This window comes from Neohortaea acidophila (genome assembly GCF_010093505.1).
Source record: "Neohortaea acidophila strain CBS 113389 unplaced genomic scaffold BDY17scaffold_11, whole genome shotgun sequence".
Classification (NCBI taxonomy): domain Eukaryota; kingdom Fungi; phylum Ascomycota; class Dothideomycetes; order Mycosphaerellales; family Teratosphaeriaceae; genus Neohortaea; species Neohortaea acidophila.
In genome coordinates, this window is record NW_022985520.1 from 767965 (window position 1) to 792420 (window position 24456).

A 24456-nucleotide genomic window follows, 5' to 3' on the forward strand; every position below is an offset into this window, starting at 1 on the left:
TACGCGTAAGCATGGAGTATGAATCCGCATCACTCATTGGACAAGTTAAGAACAAGTAACCCCTACCGCAAAAACATGAATCAGACAAAAGGTAAACGGCAGAGAGTGCGAATGCGGCGCTGTTGTGCGTGATCTTCGCCCCTCCGAGACAGTGGTGTGGAAAGCTACCGACGCCTTTGTCGATCTTTCCTCCTCAGCTCTGCTAATATTTCCCTCTTTTTTCCTCGCCGCCCCCCTCGTCAAAGGAGATACACAACCTTGTGTGATAGTGGTGTCGATCGCTCGTTGAGAACACCGAAATCCGGCAGTTGGGTCGTGTGTCGAAGCCGTGGGGAAACCGGTGCCCGCGGCTATGGCTACGGCTGTGAATTCCAGCGTTGGAGACGCGTGGCAGATCGTCGCGAGATATCAGAACATCTGGATTGGTGTAGTGATCACGACTGCAAAACATTGGGTGATGTGACACGTCTAGCTGTTCTCGTCCTCCTCCGAGCCGTCGTCCTCCTCCTCCGATCCTTCTTCGCTACCTTCCGACTCTTCATCCGGCATGACGACCGAGTTGATGTACGTAATCTGTAGTGGACGATCCGTCAGCCAATCCGACAGAGATGTTTCAATGGGACGTGATGAACAGCGGCAGACATGCGACACGAGCAGCATGCGGGGTGCCGCCATCACCCTTGCATAGCACAGGGCAGCGTCAATTTCACGGGCCACCACCGGGTTGGATTTGGAATTGCCCGCCATGTAATTCTCCGAGCGGCGCTGCTTCGGGGAGGGCCAGGCGAGCATTGCAAAAGACGCGAGAACACGGAAGGTGGGTGCGACTTACAAACGGTTTCATGGCGGTGAGTAAGTCTCCAATGCGCTGTAAGCTGTCGGGGCCCGTCACCTCGGCCTCGGTCAGTTTGCGGCCGATCGTGTAGTTCCGCAAACGAAGAAGCTCGATGTCGGCGTGATCGGCGTCGTAGCCCTGCAACAAGAGAGTTCGTCAGTCGTCGTTTATGATCTAAGCACTGTTTTGGTGAATGCAATGAACGCGCTGTAGATTGCGAGGCGTGTGTGCGTGTATGCTGCTGCTTCCCGTGCTGGCCGGGTCGACCAGGTCCTCGTGTCAAAGCGGAGGGGAAGGGTCTGCGGCAACGGCGGCTGCTTTCCCCCAATCTTGGTACGCTAGGGTCCCCGTTGCAAGCTGAACTGAACTTTCGCGGAAGCCGTGGCGGATGGACTGGACGCCTCGACCTCATCGATGCGTCCTCAGCCTTATCAGTCCTTGGTATCGAATCGCGTGCCCGGGTATTCCATACTGCCATGCTTTGCTGCCGCGGAAACACGAGTTTGATTCCTGATGAGCGCGTATTGGCCGCGTGGACGCAACGAACACCGCCGAAATGCTAGGCAGCACGCGGTGAAAGAGCCAGAGGAAGAACCACCCATCGAGGGCGAAATGAAGAGGTCGTCACCAGTGGAATGGCAGACTGTACCCTCAAAGAGCCGTGATGAAGAGCAGCAGCGGATACAACAGGAGGCAAGGTACCCGGACAACAAGCAGTTGAAAAAGCAAGCACACATTCACGTACCTTGGGTTTCGTCTTCAATGCATTCTCCGAATTCCTCGACACGAAAGCACGAACAGCCTTCTTCTCATTCTTCGGCGCGCCCTCCAGGAACTCCTACCGCGCGACCGAACGCCGGTCAGCAATTGTGATCGCTCCGTCTCGTTGGATGACAACCCACCTCTCGCAATGTATTGTCCATCAGTACGCTCTTGATCCTCTGCGGTCGTCGGTCGATGTCGCGCCGCATGGCGGCCGTCGGTGCAGCGTCGGGATGCCAGAGCCCGCCTCCTACAGTTCACCATCATTGGTCAGCGCAATGCACAAAGAAGAGCAGCGGTACAAGAAGGCCGAGTAGTCGCAAGGCTGTGCAAAGCCAAGTAGAGACACCGAGCAGCCACTTTTGCTCCAGCAATCCTTTCCATTCCCAGGTGCAGTGTGAGTACGTCGGAATCGCGTCGAGACGAAAGGAGCTGGTAGAACCGTGTGCGATCGAAACAAAAGCAATGGTGCTCAGGGTTCCGATACTCCATTCGCTAGCCCAGAGTGCGCTGTAACACGCATGTGGAGTCCATGTGCCATGATTGGTGTTCCTTCTCTTCCAATCGCTCTTGCTCCCCAGACGCTGCAGACAGGTCTCCCAACGAACCTCCCTGAACTTGACTCAATGCCAGCAAGCCACTGTGTGCTCCATTCCGGTAAGCGCGTTTGCCAGCAGCTCAAAGGCATTGGTGTGGCCAGAGAGGCGTGTTCAGGGGGAGCATTGCAAGCTGCAGACGGCGAACAACCCCGACAGCTGCCCTGACTCGTTCAGGCCCGCAGGCGCCGTTTAGCCTTCGGGTGGGTCAATTGCCAGCGCATCGATCGTAAGTTCGACGGACTCGCCGGACGCCGATGCGACAAGCGGCGACACACCACATCGAACCGGGTTGGAGCTCTGTTCCTCTCTCCTTTCGATTTTCGAATCCGTCACATGCTGTCGCATGCGCCGCAGAACCCGTCAGTCCTCGCTGGAGGCCCCTTGCGTCAGACGCTGGAGCACTCGAGTCGGCTTTTGTGCTCGGCGCGCCGATCATGCTTGTTCGTGCGCCGGAGATTGTGGTTCGTGCTCGTCGCAACACTCTATGTCTATCCGTCCCTCCGAGCGATTGGCCGAACAAGGGGAAGACGATGCTCGTGGGCCTGGCACAAGTATATAGGCACACCACAAAGCCGCCACATAGGCAGCCCAACAGCCTGTTGCCCGAATTACAAGGCGAGGTTGTTATACCGGCCGTTGTGACAGACAATCACGCAGTGTCTCCGTTTGGCCGTGGACCGCGTTGAGATGACGCTGCATGGTAAGTGGCAAGCTCTCTGCTTGTGCATGCTTTCCAACGTGTAAAGAAAGAGAAAGTGTGCACCTACCAACGAAGCTCTGCCCGTGTGGACTGATTTGGACGTAGTAGTGGGCGTATCCGCCCTGCATGGAGCATCGTCAGTGGCCAGTCTGAAAGTCGAACATGCATGAGCTGTCAATAAGGGCGCTACTGTACCTTTCGTCCCGTACGTGACTTGTCGTGCGTTTAGCATGTGCCGACCTCCCTAGTTCGTGTGATTGGGGGCGGAAATACGTACCCAGGCAGCGGAGAAGTGTGCCTGTTGCATGGCGTGCATTAGTGTCGAGTCATCAGACGGGGTGGAGGCGCCGTATGCGGGGTGGCTGGCGATGTCTTGCATACTTGCAAGGCCAACGCATTCTAGGGCAACTCACTTTGTACGGCGTTGGGTCTGGGGAGAATCGAATGTCTCTGTAGATGCGGAAGATCTGCGCGGCGCAGTATTAAGTGCATGCATTCGGGATCGTGGCGTGGCGAGCGACATACCACATCTTTCACCGGTAGCTCTGGGACGGTGTCGTCGATTTCGATTAGTTTCTCCGTCAATTTATCGACGTAGCTATACCAGTCTTGCTCTGCTTGACGGAACACTGCATCGTGCACTAAGCCAGGGCTTGTCAGCTGACATTTCGACATCCAATACGCTGGCAGGGGTACGAGGGATAGCTGGTGAACGAATAGCCTCCAAGCTGCTCGTCACACTGGTGACACGTTCGAGATCCGTCCTTCCTGTGACGCATTTCGGTGGACTTACTCTTGAGCCACTGTCGATCATTATTCGCCTTGAGCTCGCCCAGAAATAGGAGGGTGTTGGGATGAAGAGTCTCCGGCTGGTAAGGTGTCTTTCCAGCTGGGCGAGCTTGCGGTTTCTTGATCACCAGCTGTTTGCCAGGTCCGAGTCCAGCCTTGACACCCGGCCTCCACTTCTCTCCATTCTGCACGGCGGCTGAGGGGGACGAAGAAGGTCCAGCCTTGCTGGGCGTCGGCTTCTTACGACCCTTAGGCGCCTCGGTGCTGTAGTCGCTTTCCTCATCGTCTTCGCTGGGTTCGGCGGATGACTCTACCGCATCGTCGGCATCGAAATCAGATGCTTCGTCATCGTTGGAGGATGGCGAGCTGGGGTCATCTTCCGCATCGGAATCGGCGGCGTCTGTCGCTTTGGCATCAAAGTATTGGCTTTTCTTCGGAGTTGCCGCTGCCCTTGGTCGCTTGACGATATCGCTGGGTCTACTCGTGGGGGATGCTCCGCGCTTCTGCGATGAACACCCTTTCCGGTTCAACGCTATGTGTGACCCAGAAACCAGGCGTCGCGATCGACCAGCCATGATTACTGTCTTGTTCCTGGGTGGCTTCCCCTTTGTGAGATTTGAGTCCACGTGACGCTCTTTGAGAGGCAGTCCAGGTGGCTGCTAATGGCAAGTATTCAAGGCTAGACGTCGAGCTGATCCTGCGAAGAATCCGTCCTTCTTACTTCCAATCCATATAGGCATCGATGAAGTCGCGGGGGTTTCCTCCGTCTCGTCGTCGATGGCATCAGCTGTCCCTGACCACGACTTTTGTCACGGTCGATGTAGGCCCCGACTACTGCGAAAGAAAGAGCGACCCAAAGCAGGTTTCGATATCAGACGAGTTCAATCCAGAACTCCATTTAAACCCTCACAAATCTCCGAGGAAACATGCGAGGCCATATACGTGAGGATCACGTTGTATGTTTCTCTTGGACAAGGCAGTCTGGTACCTGAATCCTCCAAAGGCCGGCAAGATCTCCGAACCAAACGCCCGGGTCGACATCTACATCAAGATCTACCCGGCGCTACGGCACGCACACGTCCAATTGTCGCCTCTGGGAAACTTCAGATCCTTTCTAATTGATCACTTTCTCCGCCCTTCTCGACTTGCATTGCCAAATCTTCTCACTCTGCAAAGCCGAATCAACACCGACGTGTCTGTTCCACTCGATATGCCTGATCAATGACATTTCGCAAAACGACTTCTACCCTTTGGATCTCCAGCCTTGTCTGAGCAAGACAGCCTCCATGTCCACGAACTTTCACTCTAAGAAGCACGACATCATCCAGCGATTGTCCGTCTCAACCGAAAGCTACACCGATGCGTCGCCCAAAGGATCGGTCGACGAGGACATCCGCGAGCTCGTGGATGAGATCAATGGGACAGACGGGCTCGTAACAACAAGCAGCTGCTCCGGACGTGTTGCAGTCTACATCGAGGGCCCAAAGAATGCTACGCTACCATCCCAATCGCAATCCCCCTCCGAATCCGAAAATGCATCCCAACCCGTACGGACAGCCGGCGGCAAAGGCGGCGGCAAATGGCTCTTCACCTCCCACTCCCCCATCACCATCCCACCTCTCAACGCACAACCCAACAGCATCTTCAGCCTGCTCAATCTTCTCGCTTCAGACTCCAACTCGCATCCGGGCTCCACGTCCGCGCTTCCAGCCTCGCAAGCTCACCGACCACAATACATCCACATCAAATTCGAATCCATGATCCTGCACATCCTCACCTCCACCCCTCCCACCGCCCAAAAAGTCCTCAACGCAGCCCTCTCCGCCGGTTTCCGCGAAAGCGGCATCAGCAGCTTACTAGACGGCAAAGGCGCGAGCGGGAATCCAATGGTAGCCGTGCGAACGGCTGGTCTCGGGCTAGATTCGATTATCGGGTTCGTGAAGCCGTCCACTTCCTCGAAAGGAGATGCATCGGACGGTCCTGACAGCATTCAAATGATGGTTTCAGAAGAGTATCTGCGCATGCTGCTGTCCGTTGCAAATGAACGATTCGAGATCAACTCGCAGCGGACGAGCCGGTTTCGCGAGGCTTTGAAGGCGCAGTTTGAGACGGCGCCATCTGGAAGTCAGGAGTTCGAGCCCATGGAGGTGAGGCGAGAAAGGATGCGGCGTGAGGGGCTACTGAGGCGGGACTTGATGAAAGGAGACGCTGCGGCGGAACACCGGCCTGTAAATGGCGAGTCGGACGACTATGGCTTCTCCGGTCTACTAGCAGAACAATGAAACGCAGGACGAGAAGTCTGAAGCGAAATGCTCTGAGAACGTTTTGGTGTAAGAGTTCGTCGTAACATCTCATGCATACTCATCTATCCCATAACATGCCTCGTATATCCCTCTATCCATCCAGCCCCAGCTCCTCCATCAGCGTCTCAATCTTCCCCAGCAACAGCTGATAATTCAGCGCATCCTGCGCAAACTCGTCGCCCGCAATCTCGCCATCCAAAGTCCTAATCACTCCGCCCTCGCCCTCCAAAAGCTCCAAATCCGGTGCATACCCTTCGTCGCCCTCTTCCAGCGGTGGCGTGGAACCGCTATGCGTATCGACGCCTTCGTCTTGCGGGTCCTTCAGTGCGCCATCGGAACCACGATTAGCAGGATCATTGGAGTCGATGAGATGGTTGAGGCCGGCGTCTTCGAAGCGCAGCCGGAAGCGCTCGCTCAGGTACCAGCGGATATCGTCCACGAGTTCCACAGTGTCCGTTTCCTCACGCCCGTGAATCCTGCCGGCGGATTCGCGCACGAGGTCTTTGAACTCCGCTTCGTCAATGTACTGCTCGAGGCGGTACGCGATGTAGCGCGCGCCGAACTCCTCGAGGCGGTGCACGCGCGTGTCCCAGCCGGCGCGGATGACGTCGTAGATGTTGATGGCGTCTGCATCGGGGAGGGCGGCGACGACGCCGCGCGAGTTGTCGGATTCGACGATGCTGGCGCTGCCGTTGCCTAGGGTGCTGATGAGGAGGGCGGCGCGCTGCTTTAGCTTTTCGATGAACAGCATGTCGGCGGTTTGCAGGACTTCGAGGGCCATGGAGAGGCTGAAGTTGGCTTTTTCGGTGTAGAGGAAGGTGAGCACCACTTCGAGGACTTCGGGGGAGCAGTCGACGGGTACGATTTGGAGGTGCTCGAGTTCTTGGCCTTCTCGGAATGGCGAGGCAAACATGGTTGCGAAGACTTCTGATCGGAGGAGCACGGAACGGTGGACGGGGTATAGACAGGAGCGTCGGGGCTTGCGGTGCCGGGAGGGTGAGCGGGATGGTTGGAAGTGGCCGATGGGAATGCCGTTCAACGGGCCGTCCGCTGTTCGTATCCGTGGCTGTCGTGTGTTTTCTGTGCCCACATCTGTGTTTTCATCTTCCACCTCTTCATCCGCAAGAAGTAAGACGTCGGCAAAGATGCCATTGTCGCGATCCCACTTGACATGTTTCGCCTTCTCAACATCGACCTCCAGTCGATTGCGTAGTACGTTCTCCTTGAACCATCCCTCGAACTGTTCTTGCCCTTGTTGTATCTCCTCCGTCCTCCTTTGTCTTGCTTGCCGCCGATCACCAGATTGTAGAATGCTCTCAAACAGCCGCGGAATTTCCAACTGTCGTGACAGTTTCTCAATCCCCGACACGATTGCCTCTTGCTCACTGTCGGAATCTGCTGAAGGAGCAGTCGCCTCGCCCATATAGAGATACCGTATGCATATCTCGAAGGACTGTGTAGGCACGGCGTTCGATAATCGCCAGGTCTTTGTCTCCGGAGCGGATTCGAGCTTCTTTGCGAAATAAGGTGATCGGGCGGAGAGGACGAATTTGTGTAGGTCGAAGGTGGCGTCGACAGTCTGCACTGCGATGTCGCTCGTCTTGGGTGTATCTCGAGTCAATAAGCTGGTGATGTGTGCAGCAAGAGGTTGCAAGGGATCGGTGCTCTTGCTGTAATCGTAGCTCAGGAGGAGGTTTCGTATTCGGCTGTTGAGGGCGTTGTATAAACATCGCTCGCCTTGGAAGGTATCACGTTCGCAAAGCGCGCCTTGCTCGAGCAACATCTGCACCACTTCATAGTGCCCGCACAGACTGGCCTAAGGCGGCTTCAGTAAATCAGCTCTACACCGACTGGGTGGCGTTGGGTGTATTTCTTACCAGAATGAGAGGTGTATAGTCAAACTCGTCCCTCGCGTTAATGTTGATGCCTTTGCCGATTTGTTCTTGACATGCTCTTAGATCTCCTCGCCTACATGCCTCGCAGAAACGACGAAACTCGACGGTGGTATCCAACGGGTTCTCTTCTTTGAGCCGACCCGACGAGATTTCCCGCCGCTCATCGTGGAGGGCTTTCTCGATTTGATGCTTGCCCAGTACGGTCGGCTGGGAGAAGTCGTCCGGCTTGTCCATGCTGACACAAACCAAGGAGTCGTGAATGAGGGAATGCAAGCGTAGATAAGGTAGAATGCGACCGGCGCACTTCCTCCAAATGGCAAAGTCGAGTTTGAGAAAGTTCAATGTCGAAGATGACGTCGGCAAGTCGAAGCGCGGGCGTGAAGCGGGAGTTTCCGTCCCCCCTCCAACCTTAATTCCCAATCCGGCCCATAGCAACGGCTTGTTGACAGCGCGGCTACGGCTGCCGCTACCTCCTCCACTTGCAGACTGCATCCTCGAACCAGCATCTGCGTGCATGCATTGTACCTGACATCCTGGTACTTGCAATACTGTATCTGTATTCACTCCTTCGACCGACCCTCACTCCGCCGCGAACACCACATCCTACCCTCACTTTAGACATGTCAACATTGTCATCGCGACAGCTCTAGGACAGCAGTTGGAGACAGGGAGAGGAAGACGCTCTTTACTCCCCGACAGTCTTTTGAGGAACGAGGGGGACGAAAGGAGTGTGACCGAACGATCGTTGCTCGAGTTGGATATCCACGACAGTGCTTTCACCGCATTGTCCATCCCATCGCCAACATGGGCGAGAAAGAAGAGGAAAAGTATGAAGTCTTGGAGAAGATTGGTACGTCCTGTTCCTCCACTCCCTCACACATTGACCTGCTAACCAAATTCTCCTTACCCCAGGCCAAGGTTCCTTTGGCATCATCCGCAAAGTCCGACAAAAATCCACAAACCAGATCCTATGCCGCAAAGAAATCTCCTACAGCCGCATGTCCGACAAGGAAAAGAACCAGCTGCACGCCGAACTGCGCATCCTCGAATCCCTCCGTCATCCAAACATCGTCGAGTACTGCCACCGCGAACATCTCAAGTCTAGCCATGACCTCCACCTCTACATGGAGTACTGTGGGAATGGCGACCTCGGCGGATACGTCAAGAAGTTGAAAGATGGGAATCGCTACGCCGAAGAGGAATTCGTCTGGCAAGTCTTTGCACAATTGGTAAGTGCCCTGTTCCGATGCCACTACGGGGAGGACCCGCCTTGCGTGGGAGATGAGGGAAAAGTCAGGAATGGGAAGACACTCTTGCCGTATCAGACAAAGGAGGGCCACCGCATGATTCTGCATCGAGATTTGAAGCCCGAGAATGGTGAGTTCCATCGACTCTCTTACTGTGATGTACTGCTGACTCTAATGAACCAGTCTTCCTCGGAGAGAACAACTCGGTTAAGCTGGGCGACTTTGGCCTCTCGAAAATCATCGCCAGCCACGACTTCGCCTCTACATACGTCGGCACACCCTTCTATATGTCACCGGAGATCTGCGCTGCCGAGCGCTACTCCCACCATTCCGACATCTGGTCCTTGGGCTGTATCATCTATGAGCTCGCCTCGCGTTGCGTCCCCTTCGACGCGCGCAACCATGTTGAGCTTATCATGAAGATCAAAGCCGGCAAGATCAAGCCTCTTCCACCGCAGTATTCCCGCGAGCTCGGCGAGGTGATTGCTTGGTGTCTCAAAGTCGATCCCAGATACCGACCTGATACTGCGCAACTGCTAAATGTCGCAAACATTAAACTTGCACGATCGAGACTGCACCAGCAAGAACAGAGCAAGGACGCGCAAGTAGCGAGGGATCTGGCACTGGTCAAACTGTCTCAAGCGCAAAAGCAGATTCTCGAGCTGCAGCAGGAGGTCAGGAGCCTTCGAGAGCAAGGGAAGAAGGTGGAGATGGAATGGCACGCCCGAGCTACGCTGGCAATCGACCAGCGTGTGTATGAGCAGGTCGAGGCGAAGAAGGCCGAGCTGCTCAAACAGTTCGACTCTGCCGTTGATCAGCGAGCAGAAGAGAAACTCAGTCTGCATTTGGCGTCTCTGCCTGCGAGCCATGGCCTCAATGCTGGGCAGAGCACGCACGTCAGGTCTAGTACGCCGCCACCTGGAAAGGTCACGAGCAGCTTCACGACCACGGGCACGACCGCGGTGAACGATATCGACTTCTCGTCCGTGCCGGGAGATCTCGCACTTGACGACTCAGCACTGGACACAGATCTCACGTCTTTGTCACTTCATGACGACATCCTCGAAGATGAGACTTCCCCTCTGGTTCAAAGAATGACCAAGCCGATCAAGAAGGCCGTACGCAAGCCGTTGGGTCGAGCGAAAACGTACGCAAACTGCGATCTCAACACCATGGCACTGCCCAGCCCGCTCGATGTCGACATGGCCGATCCATCCCCCATGCCGCGACATGTTGCCCCCATGAGCATCAAAGGACTGTCCCTCAGCCCGAGGAAGAACGGCCAGACGCGCCTTTCCGGAGCCGGAGACTTGAGGCGAAACATTCTCAGCAAGCAAAACACCACCGGCCACGACCTGCGCCCTCACGTCCCAGGAGAGTCTCGAGGCGCGACAACCATCTTTGCCGACGATATTGAAGACGAGTCCGAGTTGCTCGACGACGATGGCAACCTCGACGACTCGCCCAGCAGACCCAATTCCGGCCTTGCAATCCACAACGGCGCAGACCCCTTCCAAGTCCTTGCCGCAGCTGAGGCCCCCAGGCCCAAATTCATCCCCCGTCCACGACCCAGTCTGAGCAGGCAAAAGACCATGCCCGTCAGCATGCCCAGTAGACCTGGCAGCAGCCGCGGCGGGCCTACCGCCACCACCAACGCCTTCACCTCCGCAGCCGCAGGCGGCTTCAAAGCCACGCCCAAAAGCCCGGAGCGCGAAAAGGAAAACCGCCCGCCTTCATCCTCCTCCCACAACCCCTCCTCCCTCTCATCCTCCTCCTCCGCCCTCCCGACAATAACCACAGCCCCGTCTCCAAAACCGCGGAACATCCTACCACCCAGCAGCACCAAAGCCCTCACCCCCTCCCGCAAAGCCCCCGCTCCCCCAACAGCAAAACCCGGCATCAACGCAGCAGCAGCCCTCACCAACCTAGCCAGACAAGCGCACAAAAACAACCTCCCGACTACAGCCGCCTCGCCAGCAAAGTCCGTGGGCGTGCAAGGCCGCACACTAGTGCAGCTGCAGCAAGCTCGCTCGCAGCCTCAGCTCGTCCCTACCGTCGATTCGAGTGATTGGGAGAGCGGCGAGGATGGTGGGGTGATGGGGAGTAGGGTGCCCAGGTTGCTGCCTAGTCCTGCTAAGTGGGATCCGGTGGAGATGGGGGACGAGATGCCGAGTCCGTTTTTGGCGAAGAAGGGGAGGCGGATGATGGGGGTGTTGGGACGGGGATGATTTGGGGCTCGGGTTGTGCTGGGCGCGCGCGCTTTTCTCGTACGTTTTGGGTGGGTGAGGTCGGAGTAGGTACTTGATAGGGAAAGGCGGGGATTGTATGTGCTTTTATGATGCATTGTTTTATGGATCGTGTCATACTCCTTACGAGCGCTCTCGCGTGCTCAGGGTGCTGCCGATCAATCTATAGCACTCTTCCGCTGCCCTCACAAACTCCAGATGAAGCAGCGAGAGCTGCCATCTCGCCAACGATACAATTGCCTATCCTTCCAAACTCTCTATCAAGAGGGGGTAGTCGACACCCTCAACGTCCTCCTCATCCCAGTGACTAATGGCCAAGTACTCCAGCTCAAATTCCAGTGCCTCCAGTCCCGTTTGCCCAACAGCAACATCGGGACCCTCGAGACTCAGCGTAAACGCAAAGACGGACCAGCGGCGGCCAGGCATTTCCGTTTGAATGGCGTTCGCTTGGGTGTGGTTCAGAAAGGGATCGAAGTCGGGCGGCGGGTCCCAGTGGTCGGCTGTCCTGCTCCTCGAGGGGAGCAGGGCTTCGTTGAATGCTGGCGCCGGCTCAATGGGGAGCATCCAGGTGTAGCCGTCGCCTATTGTTCGTCCGTTGAAGGAGCCGGTTGGGTCTGGTTTCTCGTCACTGAACAGGAGATTCATGTGGTGCTCGTCTGTCCATCCGTAGTCTTCGCTATACCCCAGGAGGTCATTCCAGAGGGCAAGGGGGAAAATTTGGGCTAGGAGTCGTGGTAAGAGCATTGAAACTCGATCGAGGAACGTGAGGCGCGGGAAGAGGCAGACTGCTTTGTCGTGGGTGAGAAAATTCATGGCGGCGGAGAGGTAGTTGCATCTCAGCATGGTCTCTATCGGATGAGTCGGGCAGATGACTAGCACAATGGTCACCAGCGGAGGCAGAGTCCTGCAGAAAGCAGTGATGTGAACATTTGCATCCACGCGAGTTGGGCCCGGGGCACCAGGCGGCGGCGGTGGAACTTCCGGGTCGTGTCCGCAATATCCGTAGCCTTCTTCTTCGACGAGATACCTCGTCAGAGGCACATTGGGGCAGTTTTGCAGATAGATTGTAATCCCGGTGCGGGGGCTGCGGATCCGCGCGAAGAACTCGTAGATGAGCCTGCCGGCTATGAGTCCACCGCACGCTCTCACGTGCTCTCGGAAGCGTGAAGGGTTGTCGACAACGCGTTTGAGGGTATGGTTGATGTCCCAACTCTGGAGATATGCCGCTCTAAGAATCTTGCAAACCCCCATCAGGTAAATTTCGTCGACGAGCTCCAGGTATTGCCGCAAGACCCTTTGAATTGGAGCATACTGCTCGGTGAAGAGCCGGACGAAGATTTCGGACGAGCGAGGAGTGTGTCGATTTGTGATGTTGGGTCGATGCGTGCCACGCAGCATCATTCGGTGGACGTTCGACATCGTCGAGGTTCCGCAAGGCTGACTGCTGTTGGTGATTGACGGCGATTGATTGGTTGCGCGTCGAGATGGTGGAGACTCGAGCTTCCTTGGTTTTCGCGGGCGAGGAATGCGGCAAGCGAGGCAACTTCACCCTTGGGATACACAAGGCGCTGCCGTGATTCTTGCCGTTCACTCGCGCTGGGAGTCGACTCGCGAGCAAAGGAGATTGGCCGTGACACGTGATGTCACCGCGAGGAGGACGCAGGGGAAATCGAGTTCGCTGGAGCCACGTGGGCAGCGGATGATGTGGTGGTCCGCGCAATGGTCTGGCTCGTCTCCCTTGTCCAAGCAGAAGCGTGGGTGCACGAGAGTAGTCTCGTGACGTTGTGCGTGCGATAAAGGAAACCGGCAAATGTCCAGTTGGCCCCGCGAACACGTTCTCCTCGGCCGCGCTCTTGCTGGACGCGAGAAGACGCTGCTGAGCCGGTCGGCCTTGGCTGTCGAGGGACGAGAATGGATGCTCGAAGATCAATAAGAGCGGTACAAATGTGAGTGGCCGTGAATGATACCCGGCCAATGTGGGAGAAGCGGACAAGGCAAGTGGTGAAGGACGATGAAGGGGCTCACGTCAGTCGTCAAACGGCCCTCCTCGCTCCTTCCCACTTTATCGACAATCAAACACCTTGAAACACTCTAGCGCGTACATCATCAGGCAGTCACGGGTCTGCCTTGGCTGTTTTTCCCACCACGCACGCGATTTTCTTTCCCCCCTTCACCCAACCTTCTGCAGTCACTGTTCTTCCACCACGCTCTCTCCGTCCATCGTTCCATCCTCGCGCAATCAACGGATTTCGCGCTCGTTCGCATGCTCTGCAACTTTCCAACATTCGCTACATGACGGTGGAGTCGATTGAAGCAGCGCCTCGCTCTCCGTCGCGCTCTCAACACGCCTCCACCCACCACAAATCTGTTGCCACGCAGCAGAAACCAGCTCCAGGTTGAGCACCGATCGCTCAAACGCGTCGACACACATCACACACTGATCACACGGTCACTTCGTCATCCACCGCACCGCCGCTCTCCTCTTTCCACGCGCTTTCTGTGTGAGGACGCATCATACTCCCACACGGTCACTTCATCATCCACCGCACCACCACTCTCATCATTTCACGCGCCTTCGTAATGGCGGAACATTCTTCCATCGTCCGCCTCGAACTGTCGCCTTTCGACCAAACCGGTCAGCGCCTTTACGTTCACAAGTTCTTCTGCTTCAACTTCCCCGACGCCAGTAAGAAGGACGACGCGATCGAACACCTTGTTCAGCGTTGCGCAGTCGCCATCGCGCGCTGGCCTTTCATCACGGGAGCAGTGGTTCCCTGCCCAACACGCGTCGGCTTCCTAGAGCTGCACTATGATCCTTCCAAGACCGCTCCGACCGCTCGCGACCTACTCATCATCAAGGATATCGGAGGCTCGCCTGAATCAATGAGTTTCGCTACTCTGGCAGAGATCGGTATGCCCCCTATCCTCATGGACATCGGAAGATACTCTTCGGTCCCCGAATGGCCCACCGCTGGCGAAGTCTATCCCGCGCTCGCCATCCAAGTGAACTTTGTCAAAGACGGCCTCATTCTCTGCTTCGCCTTCCATCACGCGGTTGCAGATGGCGGCGCCTTCACCGAGTTTGTGAAAGAATTCGGCTCTGGCACGACGGATCCGGGGAATATGTCACCCGTCGCTCCACGCATCGGCTACATCGCAGCTCCGGCTGATCAAATCCTGCCACTCACCAGCTTCCCCGAGTACGACTCCAGACGCGCTCCGACGCGTGCAGCATCGACGGGGGAGGCGACAACGACAACGGCCATCTTCCAGTTCTCTGCAGAGACGGTGCGACAGCTCGAAGGCGCCGTCGCAGCCCAGCTGAAGAAGACCATCGGGCCAGACGCATGGGCGTCGAACATCGCATGTCTCTCGAGCCTCGTCTGGGTCGCGGTCGTCCGTGCTCGTCAGGCGAGACTCGCCGCTTCCGACACAGCCAAGATTGGTATTGCCGTCAACGCTCGCAGCGTCCTTCGCCTTCCAGATGACTACTTCGGGAACTGCATCGTTCATACCAATGCCACCGCGAGCGTCGAAGAGCTCCTCAGCGCCGACACCAGCGCCAACATCGAAGGCAGCCCCTCCATCATCTCCATCGCAGCGGTCGCCCACGCGGCCTGGAAGATGCGTCAAGCCGTCAAAGGCGTCAACAGCAAATACGTGAACGACCGCCTCACCACCTTCTCCGCCCTCGAGGACCCCGGTGAAGTCAGTCGCGCGTACGAAGCAGCCACAGACAACGCCAACACGGGCATCGACTTCAGCTCGTGGCGCGACCAGGGCGCGGACGTCGAGTTCGGCATCCCGGGCACCTGCACTTCGAAAGTCGACGTCTGGCGCAAGGGCTGGTCTCCGAACGAAGGCGCGTACAACATTCTGCCTCGTAAGGGGGGTTCCAAGGGTGAGGCGTGCTGGGAGGTGTCGCTGGGACTGAGCAAGGAGGACATGGAGCGCGTGGTCGTGTGCGAAGAGCTGGGAAGTTGGACGACGAGGTGGGTAGGCGAGTCACTCGGATGGTTTGTAAAGGGGTCCCAGCCGTGCATGGAGGAATGAGAGAATGCTGTGTGTTGCTGAGACGGATTCTATGGTGCGTGGAAAGACTCGATGACTGAGATAACTTCCGCCACGATGATAGGGAAAAGTATGAGAAAACCTTTCAGAATTCGGCTACCGATGTCTCAATTGTTTGCGTGTCGCATAATTAAACATTGGAATGTTGGCGACGTTTTTTTTGAAGCATTCCAGGGGAAACCTCCACCTCCAACAGCATCCTCACTTATAATTACACCCATCAACCATCAATTCATACGAGTCCAGTACAGGACACAACGAGTCAGCATCCGGCCCCGTACCTAATCGCTCAATTCGAGCCGAAATCGCCTCAAGACACCCCTCGCACCACTCCTCCTCCTCGTCAGCCGCGAAACAGCGAAAAAAGTTCCTTGCACTAGCGACGAAAGTCTGCAGGAAGCGACCGGCGGTCAAGGAGCGCTGGCTAATGTAGTGGACGTGTTGGCAGATTTCGAAGGCAGCGACGTACGCGCGGCGCTCCAAGTCCGCTTTCCTTACCCCCGTCCAGTCCGGCGGGAGGCCGTTGCGGCGCATGCCGTGCTCGATGATTTTGAGGCTGGCGCAGTCGGTGAGCAGACAGGCGAGGCGGAGGTTGATGCTGGGAAAGGTGTAGCGTGGGGCGAGGAAGTGGAAGTGCTGCGTGATTACTTTCGGGTGTTGCAGGAGGTAGACGTGCTCCTCGATGTCGAGGTTGTACTGGTCGATGTCGAGGATGGTGATTGGGGGCGCGCGGGTTTTGGCGGGCGAGTCGCGCAGACCTGGGAGGACGTTGTGGACGTATGCGTCGTTTGAACGCTGCACGACGGTCGCTGCAGCGTCGAGATGGGCTTGGGGATGCAATGTGGAGCGTCTGGCGAATGTGTCTGCGGTCTCGAGGTGTTTGGGCAAAGGAACGAATACACTGCGGAGAATGTTCCGATCGACTGGGACGGACGGGGGGACCGGTGTTTGCCCGCGAGTAGTCTCCCCGGTGCCAAAATAACCAGATTTTGCATAGATTGTGAGATCTTCCTCGAGCATTACACGTTGGCCCCATTCGGGGTTGTGAAACTCGAGATTCTTACGGCGTGCGATGGCGACGACCGAGCCCTGGAATTGCAGCTGTCGAATCAACACCGAATCTAGTGCTGCGTGTCCGGTGAGGAACTCCAGGCCGTACTTGGTGAAGAATTGCAGGGCGCCCTCGAGATGCACGCCAGACTGTCGCTGTGCAATGTTCGAGTCGCCTGCGAGTGGAGGCGCAATGCTTAGCAGCAAGATGGTTATCATAATGCTTTGGGCATTGGTCGGGGGCGCGTTGGCCGGGCGCGTCGGTGGTAACTTGAGGATGTGCTGCTTTGACGGTTTGGGGGGCGGATGCAGGAGTATGGCGCCGCGGAGTTGATTGAGCAGGCGTCCGCGGGACAACGAAGCGTTGTGCACCATCCATGGATCCTGCGACTTGCTGGCGAGATGTGCGAGGCAGATGGTGTCGATGGCGCGCTGGAGCAGGGGCGTGGAGAAGTCGACTTGGGCGCAGAGGTGCGGCAGAGACGAGTTGTGCATATGGTTGGCGTAGGGCCCGACCGAGTTCTCGCGCGGGAAGCGGTCTCGAAGAAACGTGGCCAGCATCTGCGTGCGATTGATGGCTCCGCCGCCGATGACATCCTCGAGATGGGACCCGCTGGCCCGAACGACGGCATTCGTGTCGGCATCGATGGCGGTAGTTTGCTTCTTCTCCCCAACCGCCAGGGCATTAGCAGCAGTGATGTCGTCGTGCACGACAGCCTTGTCTTCCCGCACCGCCAGCTCCCAGCTACTGTACTCACATACGAGATTGGCTCGAATGCACTTCTGACACGCCGGCCGGCCTCCGTCGCATTTCACTTTCTTTTTGCTGCGCCCGATTAGCGGGGTCGGTGCATCTAAATCGCAGCAGCTACGCACCGACAAGTCTTGCAGAAGTCGTGGCTATAGTTTGATATGACCACCCGCCTTCTTTTGCCTTTCTCCATGCTTCCGTGCAACCCATTTTTACAGTATCGCAACAAAGAAAATGATTCGAAAGCGGCATATGGTCAGCTTCGCGTCAGGGAGTACAGCACGCAATAATGTGTAGTAGTGTATGCGGTTATCGGCAGTTTACTCAGCCTGACTCACGTACTACACGTTCATGTCTTGCTTCGGTGGTCAGGCTGGGGTGGGTTCAACATAGAATTCAGGCCATCCGATCCATCACATACGGTGAAATGCACGTCGGGCTTTCACTTACGCGACAATTGGCTGCTTGCAAACAATCGTGTGTCAATGAAGCCGGTGGCCCCGAGACGTTGGGGTGAAGTGAGTGTTGATGTAAGCCGCCGTCCTTCAAAGGCCTCCTTACCAATCTCTCCACATCTCCAACTCGGCCAAGCATTCCGCATCCTCTCGGAATCCTTTTGGATCGCACAAGATGCTGTAACCACACATCTTCCCAATGATAATTCGGCTTGTCCCTCGGAGATGTTCTACTATCGTCGTAGTCGAGGTGTTTCGAATCTGCCGGAAGCTGACCCATCACTAGATTGCCGGTATATTTACACGCGGGGCGCCTCGCATGATGTACGGTGACTTGATGGTGTCGAGTAGCAGGACACGATTGGCATGCCAAGTAAGAAGACAGCGCGTCTTGACCCTGCTTCTTATGTCCAAGCAAAGTCCGCGGAGACCCCACATGGCCTCCGAAGCCCACAATCCAAGACGGACACTCAACTTCAGCCATTGAACCGATTTCCTCCATCCACCCCCCATAATAGGTAACTTCCCCAACACCTCTCATGCCACGCATCCCCCAAACCCCGCAAACCGACGGCTCCACCACCTTCGATCCCGACAAATTCTTCGAGGCATGGAGCAAAGGCGAGCTGACGCCGCCGTACGACAACAATTTCCGGCGCTTCGTCATCCGCTCTTTCGGCCTGCCGCTGCACGATGATTATGGCTACCAGGCGACGACGGAAGTGACGCTGTTGCAGGCGCAGACGCATGTCGAGTTTGGGGCGCAGGGGGGGTTGCATGGGTGGTATCGAGATGAGGGAGGGGCGGAGGTGGGCATTTATCCTTCATCCCTAACTTGACCTTCACGATGCGATTTCTAATGGGAGAGTAGAGATCTCCCCCACCGACAGCGAGGGACATAGCCGCGTATACTGATATTCTGCGCCCTACGACCAATACAGCTAAAGCACTCACAGGCCTGGCCGCGAACGCGAAAAGGGACTCGATTCGCATGGATGTCGCAAACCACCTTCAGTCTCTATATTCTCCGCCTGCTCCGGAGAGAAATCTACAAGTCAACAAGAGCAAAGCGCACGTCAACCCTTCCTTCGACGTCTGGGCGTGGTCGAATCAGAATCTCGAGTGGGCGGGTCCCGAACCGGGGACTGTGCGAATTAAGCAGGCGCATGCCATCTTGCCGATTCTCTACCATCACTTTGGATGCGTGTGTCCTTCGTATGAGGCTTTGTGTTTGATTTCGCTCCTCGCAAAGGGGAGGACGATTGTAGACATGGGGAGTGGGAATGGGTATTGGACGTTTATGCTGAGACGGCTGGAGAGCGGAAAGAAAGCCTTGAAAGTGGTGGCTGTGGATAGTGGGCTGAGTGAGTGGCGGACAATGTGGATTGCAGATACGATTGAGAGTGATGGCGCCAAGTGGTTGGAGAAGAACAACGGGGCCAAGGATGCGGTGTTGCTTCTCGTCTACCCAAACACGGGCCAGGAGTTTACGAGCAAGATGATCAAGGCGTACCGTGAGTGCTGGCGTTGATCCCTCGCCGGGTACTTTTGCTAACGAGAAATAATGACCAGGCGGCTCGACAATCATTGCAGCGAGCTCACAGAATGCCTCTGGCTTCACCGCTTTCGCAAAAGAGACCATCGCGGAATGGATGGCACGCGAGATGCCAGGCTGGACCAGGGTCTTCCAAGTACCGCTGCCAAGTTTCGCGGGCAAGGATGAGGCCTTGTTCGCTTTCGAAAGATCCACCTAGAGTGCGAAACGCTGCCTCTGCGCGCCACTTTCTGCCGACTACACGCTTCTCTTCCAGCGTCTGTCGTGACGAGCACTTCATCTGATCGTCTTGCAGCTCTGGCTGCTCTTCACCAGGCACAGATGCCCAACGCCGAAGAGACTTCTGCAGCCCTGGAATGTTGATGTCGATGTAGGAGGTTACAAACAGCTCTTCGAGGATCTGTACGACTTGCTGACGGCTTGCTTCGTCGGAGAGCACGTAGGTTGGGTGTGGTAGGAAGGTGACAGTCCGCTAGAGTGACGATTAGCAATGTAACTATCCCTTGCTACATATGCAAGACGCACCAAAGTTCCGCCGGTTAGGACTTTCTCTTCTACACAGACTGCTCCAATCATCGTGCTCTCCTTTATAGGGACTGCTCCGTTCTTCGCTATCGTACGGAGAAGATCCATCTATCCACTACTAGCTGCTGGCGCCTTCTCGACGGTGAAATCACCGCGTGACGGCTCTCTGCTCTATAGCCGCTGCTGATGCCATGGCCATGGTCGTCCGGAGAGGACCCCCGTGGTCCACTACCCACGATAAGCGAGTGCATAACAGTGACCATGAGTAGATTAATATTGCTATGCCGCTTTCGATGCAGCTCTATCTATGCACATGCTATTTTAATCTCTAAAGTACGCCTTGAAACCGCTCAATGCATCATGATTCGTCATCGTATATCTCCATCTCTTTCCCACTCAATCATCCGGTACCGGCGCAAACTTGCTCATCTTCCTCAACTTTAGCCCGTACTTCATGAAAATGAAGGGTACGGGGAGAGCCAAGCAAGCGAAGCCGCCGAGTAAAGAAGATCCTCCGCCGACGCCGAGGGCGCGGAACATGGGTCTATTCAGTTTTGTTAGCAGTCGTCTCTTTGGTCTTCGGGAATGGGAAATGCTCACTTGGCAGCCAGCGGAAGACCCGCGGCGAAGAAGGATCGTAATACTGTATTTCCAGACACGGCACTGGCCGCGTAGAGTCCATAGGTATCAACCAAGAAATTGATGCACTGCTGGAAGATGATGTTGAAGCCTGCGCCAATAAAGGCTGTGGCGACTGTACACGCCGGCCACGGGATGCTGGGATTCGCCGTCCAGCCGAACCAGAAGAGGCCTATGACGAAGAGCACGCCGCCTGTTACCATGGGAGGTAGGCGGGCTTCGGGTACGGCGCGGCCTTTGTTGGCTTCCACGGCGCGGATGTAGCGTGGTTGGTTGCCGAGATTTACTCCCACGGCTCCTAGGACGCCTGTGAAGTTTGAGGGTTAGCAAGTGCTTTGTCTCACTTGAGGGTGTTGGGTAAAACAAGTCTGGTGCTCTGATCCATCGTGCGAAGTTGCTACCGGGAGCAACTGCACATTCCACAGGCAATAATGTCACTGCGGTTGGACTTGAAGCATCCTGGCTGGTTTCCCTTTTTCTTCTTTTTTTCTTCTTACCTATGAAGAGCCCGAGGAAAGGAAGTGTCGAGACAACAGCGCCCCAGTGACGCTCTTCCCTGTACACGATGGGAAAGAGCTCGAGGGTGAGGTAGACGAGGCCGTAGACGAAGGAAGCGTAGATGGCGATACACGTCACCATGGGCTCTGTACAGAGCATGCGAATCGGCCGGGAAAGATGCTTCTGGAAGATGTTGTGGGGGTCGATCTTCTCCTTCTCGTGCGGGTGCCAGTAGCGGTCGTCGCCCGTTTCCTTCCGCAAGCGCTTCGCTTTGCGCTTGAGGATGACGAGAGGGAACACCTCGGGCAGGGCGAAGAGGGCGATGGCCCAGATGAAGAAGACGAGGATGGCTTCGATCCATTCCGTCCAGCGCCAGCCTAGCGTGACTGTTAATGCGCTGCCGACGACAGGTGCGATGGTCGGCCCGCCTACGACGGCGACAGCGTAGAAGGTGACGGCGACGCCTCGCGCTTTGGGCTCGTAGAGATCACCAAGAGCACCAGAGACGTTGCTGATGGGTGCGGAGCCGAAGACGCCGCCGAAGAATCTGGTGATGAGCAAGCTCGCGGCCGACTTGCTCGCCGCACTCCCGATGCTGAAGAGGCCGAGGATGAAGACGGCGGGCAGGATACTGACCTTCCTGCCGTACACCTCACTAATTGGAGCCCATAGAGATGGCCCGAAGGCGAAGCCCAGGACGTAGAGCGAGACGGTGAGGACGGTGACTTCTTCGCTGATGCCGAATTCTTTGGCGATCTCGGGCTGGGCGGGCGAGATGACGGAGCTTCCAAAGGAGCCGGCGAAGGCCAGCATGCCCAGCAGGAGGGTCAGGCAGGCCTTGTAGTTGGCACTCCAGTTCTTTGGATTTTCGGGATCATTTTCCTCGAATTTCACGAGGAAGGGATCTTCTGCGGTGTCTTCCGGTTTGGAAGACGGCTGTTGCTGCTGTCCTTTCTCGTGCTGCTGGCCGTCGCCTTTCTCCAGGTCTGGACTGTCGTTGAGGTTCGACTCGGTGGAGGGCGTGTGGAGCGCATCGTCATCCGCCTTCTCCTCCGCCTTTGAACTCTGGCCTGACGACATTCTTCTGGAATCCATGCTGTCTCGCGGTCGAGGAAGGGTCATGCGAATGTAAAGAGAGAAAGCAACGCCTTACTTATGGTCCATGTCATTACCAAGCATTCGCCTGCGAAGGTGGACTCGAAGGTGCAATTCGCGCCCGACGTCGGCACCGAATCTCTCATCTTCAAACGAGTGGCGTCACTTCGGCAATAAAATGCCGGACTCGAAAAGATGGACCCGAATTCCCATGCCGCAGTCCAGACAAGCTTTTGGGCTTTTCTCGGCCTAAAGACGAAAGCCCGCTCTGCCCGTCTTACCCGACCTGGTCACGTTTTCCACCTTCACGTCTCCCGGTCGTGATGGCGGCATAGAGGAGATACACAATTGACGAGAGCGCCGGGAAGTTGGTGAAGGCAGGATGTGCTGAAGTACATGTAGGCCTTGATGTAGGCTCACTCCTTCCCGCAATGCTGAAATCCACGGTCGCGACTGCTTCGCAAAGAAGGCTGCCACTTCTAAGATGGTCTGTGCGCACGGCGCGGAACGCGAGTCGCGTCTGCCGTTCTTGAACTCAACACGCCCTGCTCTAATCACCGCCGACTGCTGGCACCATGCTGCGTAACCAGTCCACGAGCTCGGTCGTTTGAGCATGAAATGATGACAAGATGGGAATCACCGGTTACTAAGTCACACTCTCCAAGCGTCCCTCAGACTACACTAACCGTGCCGGCGGAGCAGCCTCTGGGACATCATCGGCGAGGCTGGTGAGATCTGGTCTCTGGCAGCCTATGCTGCTTAGCACTTCGAGCAACACAAACGTCCATTGAGAATCGCTGTAGATGAGGCTTGCTGGAGATTCACCAACGTCACCGCCGAGCAAGCTCAGAAAATTCGAGAGGGTGAGCCGGCGGCGAATCCGATTGAGAAAGTCATCCTCTGGCGCATCCTTCGCCTCTTGAGACTCAATGTGCAGCTGATATTCGTTGACGATGGACCTCGACGCCCATGGAAGCGTGGTAAGCGCGGAGGCGGCAAGATTGATTTCGAGATCACGAGGCTGCTGAAGAAGCTGCTCGATCAACTGAAGATCCCACATCACCGTGCCCCGGCCGAGGCAGAAGCGGAATGCGCTCGCATGCAAGCTGCAGGGATTGTGGATGCTGTGTGGTCGGACGACGGGGATGCTTTCATGTTCGGATGTGGTGTGCTCATCAAAGCGCACAAGGTGGGCAAGGAGCGAGTCAACGACTATGTGAGAGTCTACCGAGCCAGTGACATTGCGGACAAATACGATCTCGACCCTGAGAGCCTGGTTCTCTTCGCCATGCTCTCTGGCGGTGACTACAATGTTGAAGGACTGCGAGGCTGTGGGCCTAAAACGGCGGCTCTGCTGGCGAAAATGGAGACCGGCTTGGCGCGAGAACTCTGCCATGCAGCTCAGTACGATCTTGCGGCCTGGCGGGATCGTCTCCAACTGGCTTTCGGCCGGTATGGCAAGACCGCGGACTGGCCTCTTATCTATCCGGACTGGAAAGTGAGTGGGGAGAGCATACTGTATTCCATGGCTGTTCTAACACTTCTCAGGCACTCTGTCATTATCGCAGCCCTGTCGTCTCAACTCCCGAGCAACTCCACGACTTGAGAGGGCTCCGAGGCGGCTGGGACCGACCCCTCGATCAGATGAAGCTCAGGGTTTTCTTGCGGGAGCGCTTCAATTTCACCACTCGCGAATTCATCAAACACCTCGCGCCGGTCCTGCTTGCTCGGACCCTAGCGAGAGCGGCTCCACAGCAACGAGCCGAAAACTTGGCCTTCGGAATTCATCTCAAACGGACGGTCACCAAAAAGACGTCTAAAGAAGGCGATGACCCCCCGCCGCCCAAGTCCGAGCGCAAGATCACCTTCTCGCCACTCCCCGTGCTCGAAATCGACCTGAGCCAGATGCCTGCGGAGGAAGACTGGGGCAAATTCACGGCAAAGGATGGAACTCTCTACGATCCTCTAAGCAACATTGAGTGTGAGATACTCGAGTGCTTCCTTCAGCACGGCCTGCCCCAAGTTTCGCTCGAGCAGGCTCCAAGGAAGTCGGCTAAGCGAAAGGCCGACGATACTACAGATGCGACACCTCCAGCCAAAAAGACCAAGAAGGCCGCAGCTACCTCAGAGACTCCCATGGATGCGAGTCAGGGCAGCGAGAAAAGCGACTCTATACCGAAGAAACGAGGCAGACCGGCAAAGACTGCCAACGCAAACGCTGGAACAAACGCTTCCAGGAGCAAGAAAGGCTCTCCCAAGGGAAACCTCGCACCTCCGACACCTGCGGTGCGCGCGGTCTTGTCCAAGCTCGTTTTCCCGCTTCACCTCAGGCGTGGTCGACCTTCTCGACAGCGATAGCGATTCTGACCGCAACGATGGGCTGTTCGTATCCCCGGCATCTAACAGCGCAGCGAGGCCTGCGGCGAAGAACACACCCCGAG

General features: G+C 56.4%; 10 protein-coding genes across 10 annotated transcripts; 5 read left to right on the plus strand and 5 right to left on the minus strand.

The window, feature by feature from the left end:
• Positions 1-68: 68 nt before the first annotated feature.
• BDY17DRAFT_304436 (uncharacterized protein) lies at positions 69-4569 on the minus strand. The gene is made up of 10 exons (XM_033734726.1): positions 3690-4569; positions 3422-3537; positions 3310-3363; positions 3174-3194; positions 3092-3109; positions 2964-3018; positions 1738-1847; positions 1581-1673; positions 833-973; positions 69-573 (listed from the first exon to the last, which is right to left on the minus strand). The coding sequence occupies exons 1-10, from the start codon at positions 4258-4260 to the stop codon at positions 469-471; spliced, it is 1284 nt and encodes a 427-aa protein (XP_033586254.1). The 5' UTR covers positions 4261-4569; the 3' UTR covers positions 69-468.
• Positions 4570-4971: 402 nt separating this feature from the next.
• BDY17DRAFT_257036 (tRNA wybutosine-synthesizing protein) lies at positions 4972-5967 on the plus strand (the record flags this gene model as incomplete). The annotated part of the gene is made up of 1 exon (XM_033731653.1): positions 4972-5967. One exon carries the CDS (start codon positions 4972-4974, stop codon positions 5965-5967), a length of 996 nt encoding a protein of 331 aa, XP_033586255.1.
• A 112-nt stretch (positions 5968-6079) lies between these two features.
• On the minus strand, positions 6080-8117 carry BDY17DRAFT_256788 (uncharacterized protein; the record flags this gene model as incomplete). The annotated part of the gene is made up of 2 exons (XM_033731628.1): positions 6080-7804; positions 7866-8117. 2 exons carry the CDS (start codon positions 8115-8117, stop codon positions 6080-6082), a joined length of 1977 nt encoding a protein of 658 aa, XP_033586256.1.
• A 479-nt stretch (positions 8118-8596) lies between these two features.
• On the plus strand, positions 8597-11487 carry BDY17DRAFT_43741 (kinase-like domain-containing protein). Its single transcript, XM_033738389.1, has 3 exons — positions 8597-8733; positions 8796-9260; positions 9314-11487. Exons 1-3 carry the CDS (start codon positions 8688-8690, stop codon positions 11356-11358), a joined length of 2556 nt encoding a protein of 851 aa, XP_033586257.1. The 5' UTR covers positions 8597-8687; the 3' UTR covers positions 11359-11487.
• Positions 11345-12751, minus strand: BDY17DRAFT_304445 (uncharacterized protein). Its single transcript, XM_033734727.1, has one exon. It carries the CDS (start codon positions 12625-12627, stop codon positions 11617-11619), a length of 1011 nt encoding a protein of 336 aa, XP_033586258.1. The 5' UTR covers positions 12628-12751; the 3' UTR covers positions 11345-11616.
• Positions 12752-13985: 1234 nt separating this feature from the next.
• Positions 13986-15524, plus strand: BDY17DRAFT_304447 (transferase family-domain-containing protein). The gene has a single exon (XM_033734728.1). It carries the CDS (start codon positions 14260-14262, stop codon positions 15427-15429), a length of 1170 nt encoding a protein of 389 aa, XP_033586259.1. The 5' UTR covers positions 13986-14259; the 3' UTR covers positions 15430-15524.
• Positions 15525-15530: 6 nt separating this feature from the next.
• BDY17DRAFT_304448 (uncharacterized protein) lies at positions 15531-16656 on the minus strand (the record flags this gene model as incomplete). Its single annotated transcript, XM_033734729.1, has 1 exon — positions 15531-16656. A coding segment is annotated over exon 1 (815 nt), but the record flags the coding sequence as incomplete, so codon positions are not given.
• A 1586-nt stretch (positions 16657-18242) lies between these two features.
• On the plus strand, positions 18243-19457 carry BDY17DRAFT_256717 (uncharacterized protein; the record flags this gene model as incomplete). Its single annotated transcript, XM_033731619.1, has 3 exons — positions 18243-18512; positions 18575-19217; positions 19276-19457. 3 exons carry the CDS (start codon positions 18243-18245, stop codon positions 19455-19457), a joined length of 1095 nt encoding a protein of 364 aa, XP_033586261.1.
• A 722-nt stretch (positions 19458-20179) lies between these two features.
• BDY17DRAFT_257422 (major facilitator superfamily domain-containing protein) lies at positions 20180-22000 on the minus strand (the record flags this gene model as incomplete). The annotated part of the gene is made up of 3 exons (XM_033731683.1): positions 20180-20327; positions 20384-20729; positions 20920-22000. 3 exons carry the CDS (start codon positions 21998-22000, stop codon positions 20180-20182), a joined length of 1575 nt encoding a protein of 524 aa, XP_033586262.1.
• Positions 22001-22590: 590 nt separating this feature from the next.
• Positions 22591-24373, plus strand: BDY17DRAFT_327633 (PIN domain-like protein; the record flags this gene model as incomplete). Its single annotated transcript, XM_033737704.1, has 3 exons — positions 22591-22597; positions 22819-23513; positions 23564-24373. The coding sequence occupies 3 exons, from the start codon at positions 22591-22593 to the stop codon at positions 24371-24373; spliced, it is 1512 nt and encodes a 503-aa protein (XP_033586263.1).
• Positions 24374-24456: the final 83 nt, after the last annotated feature.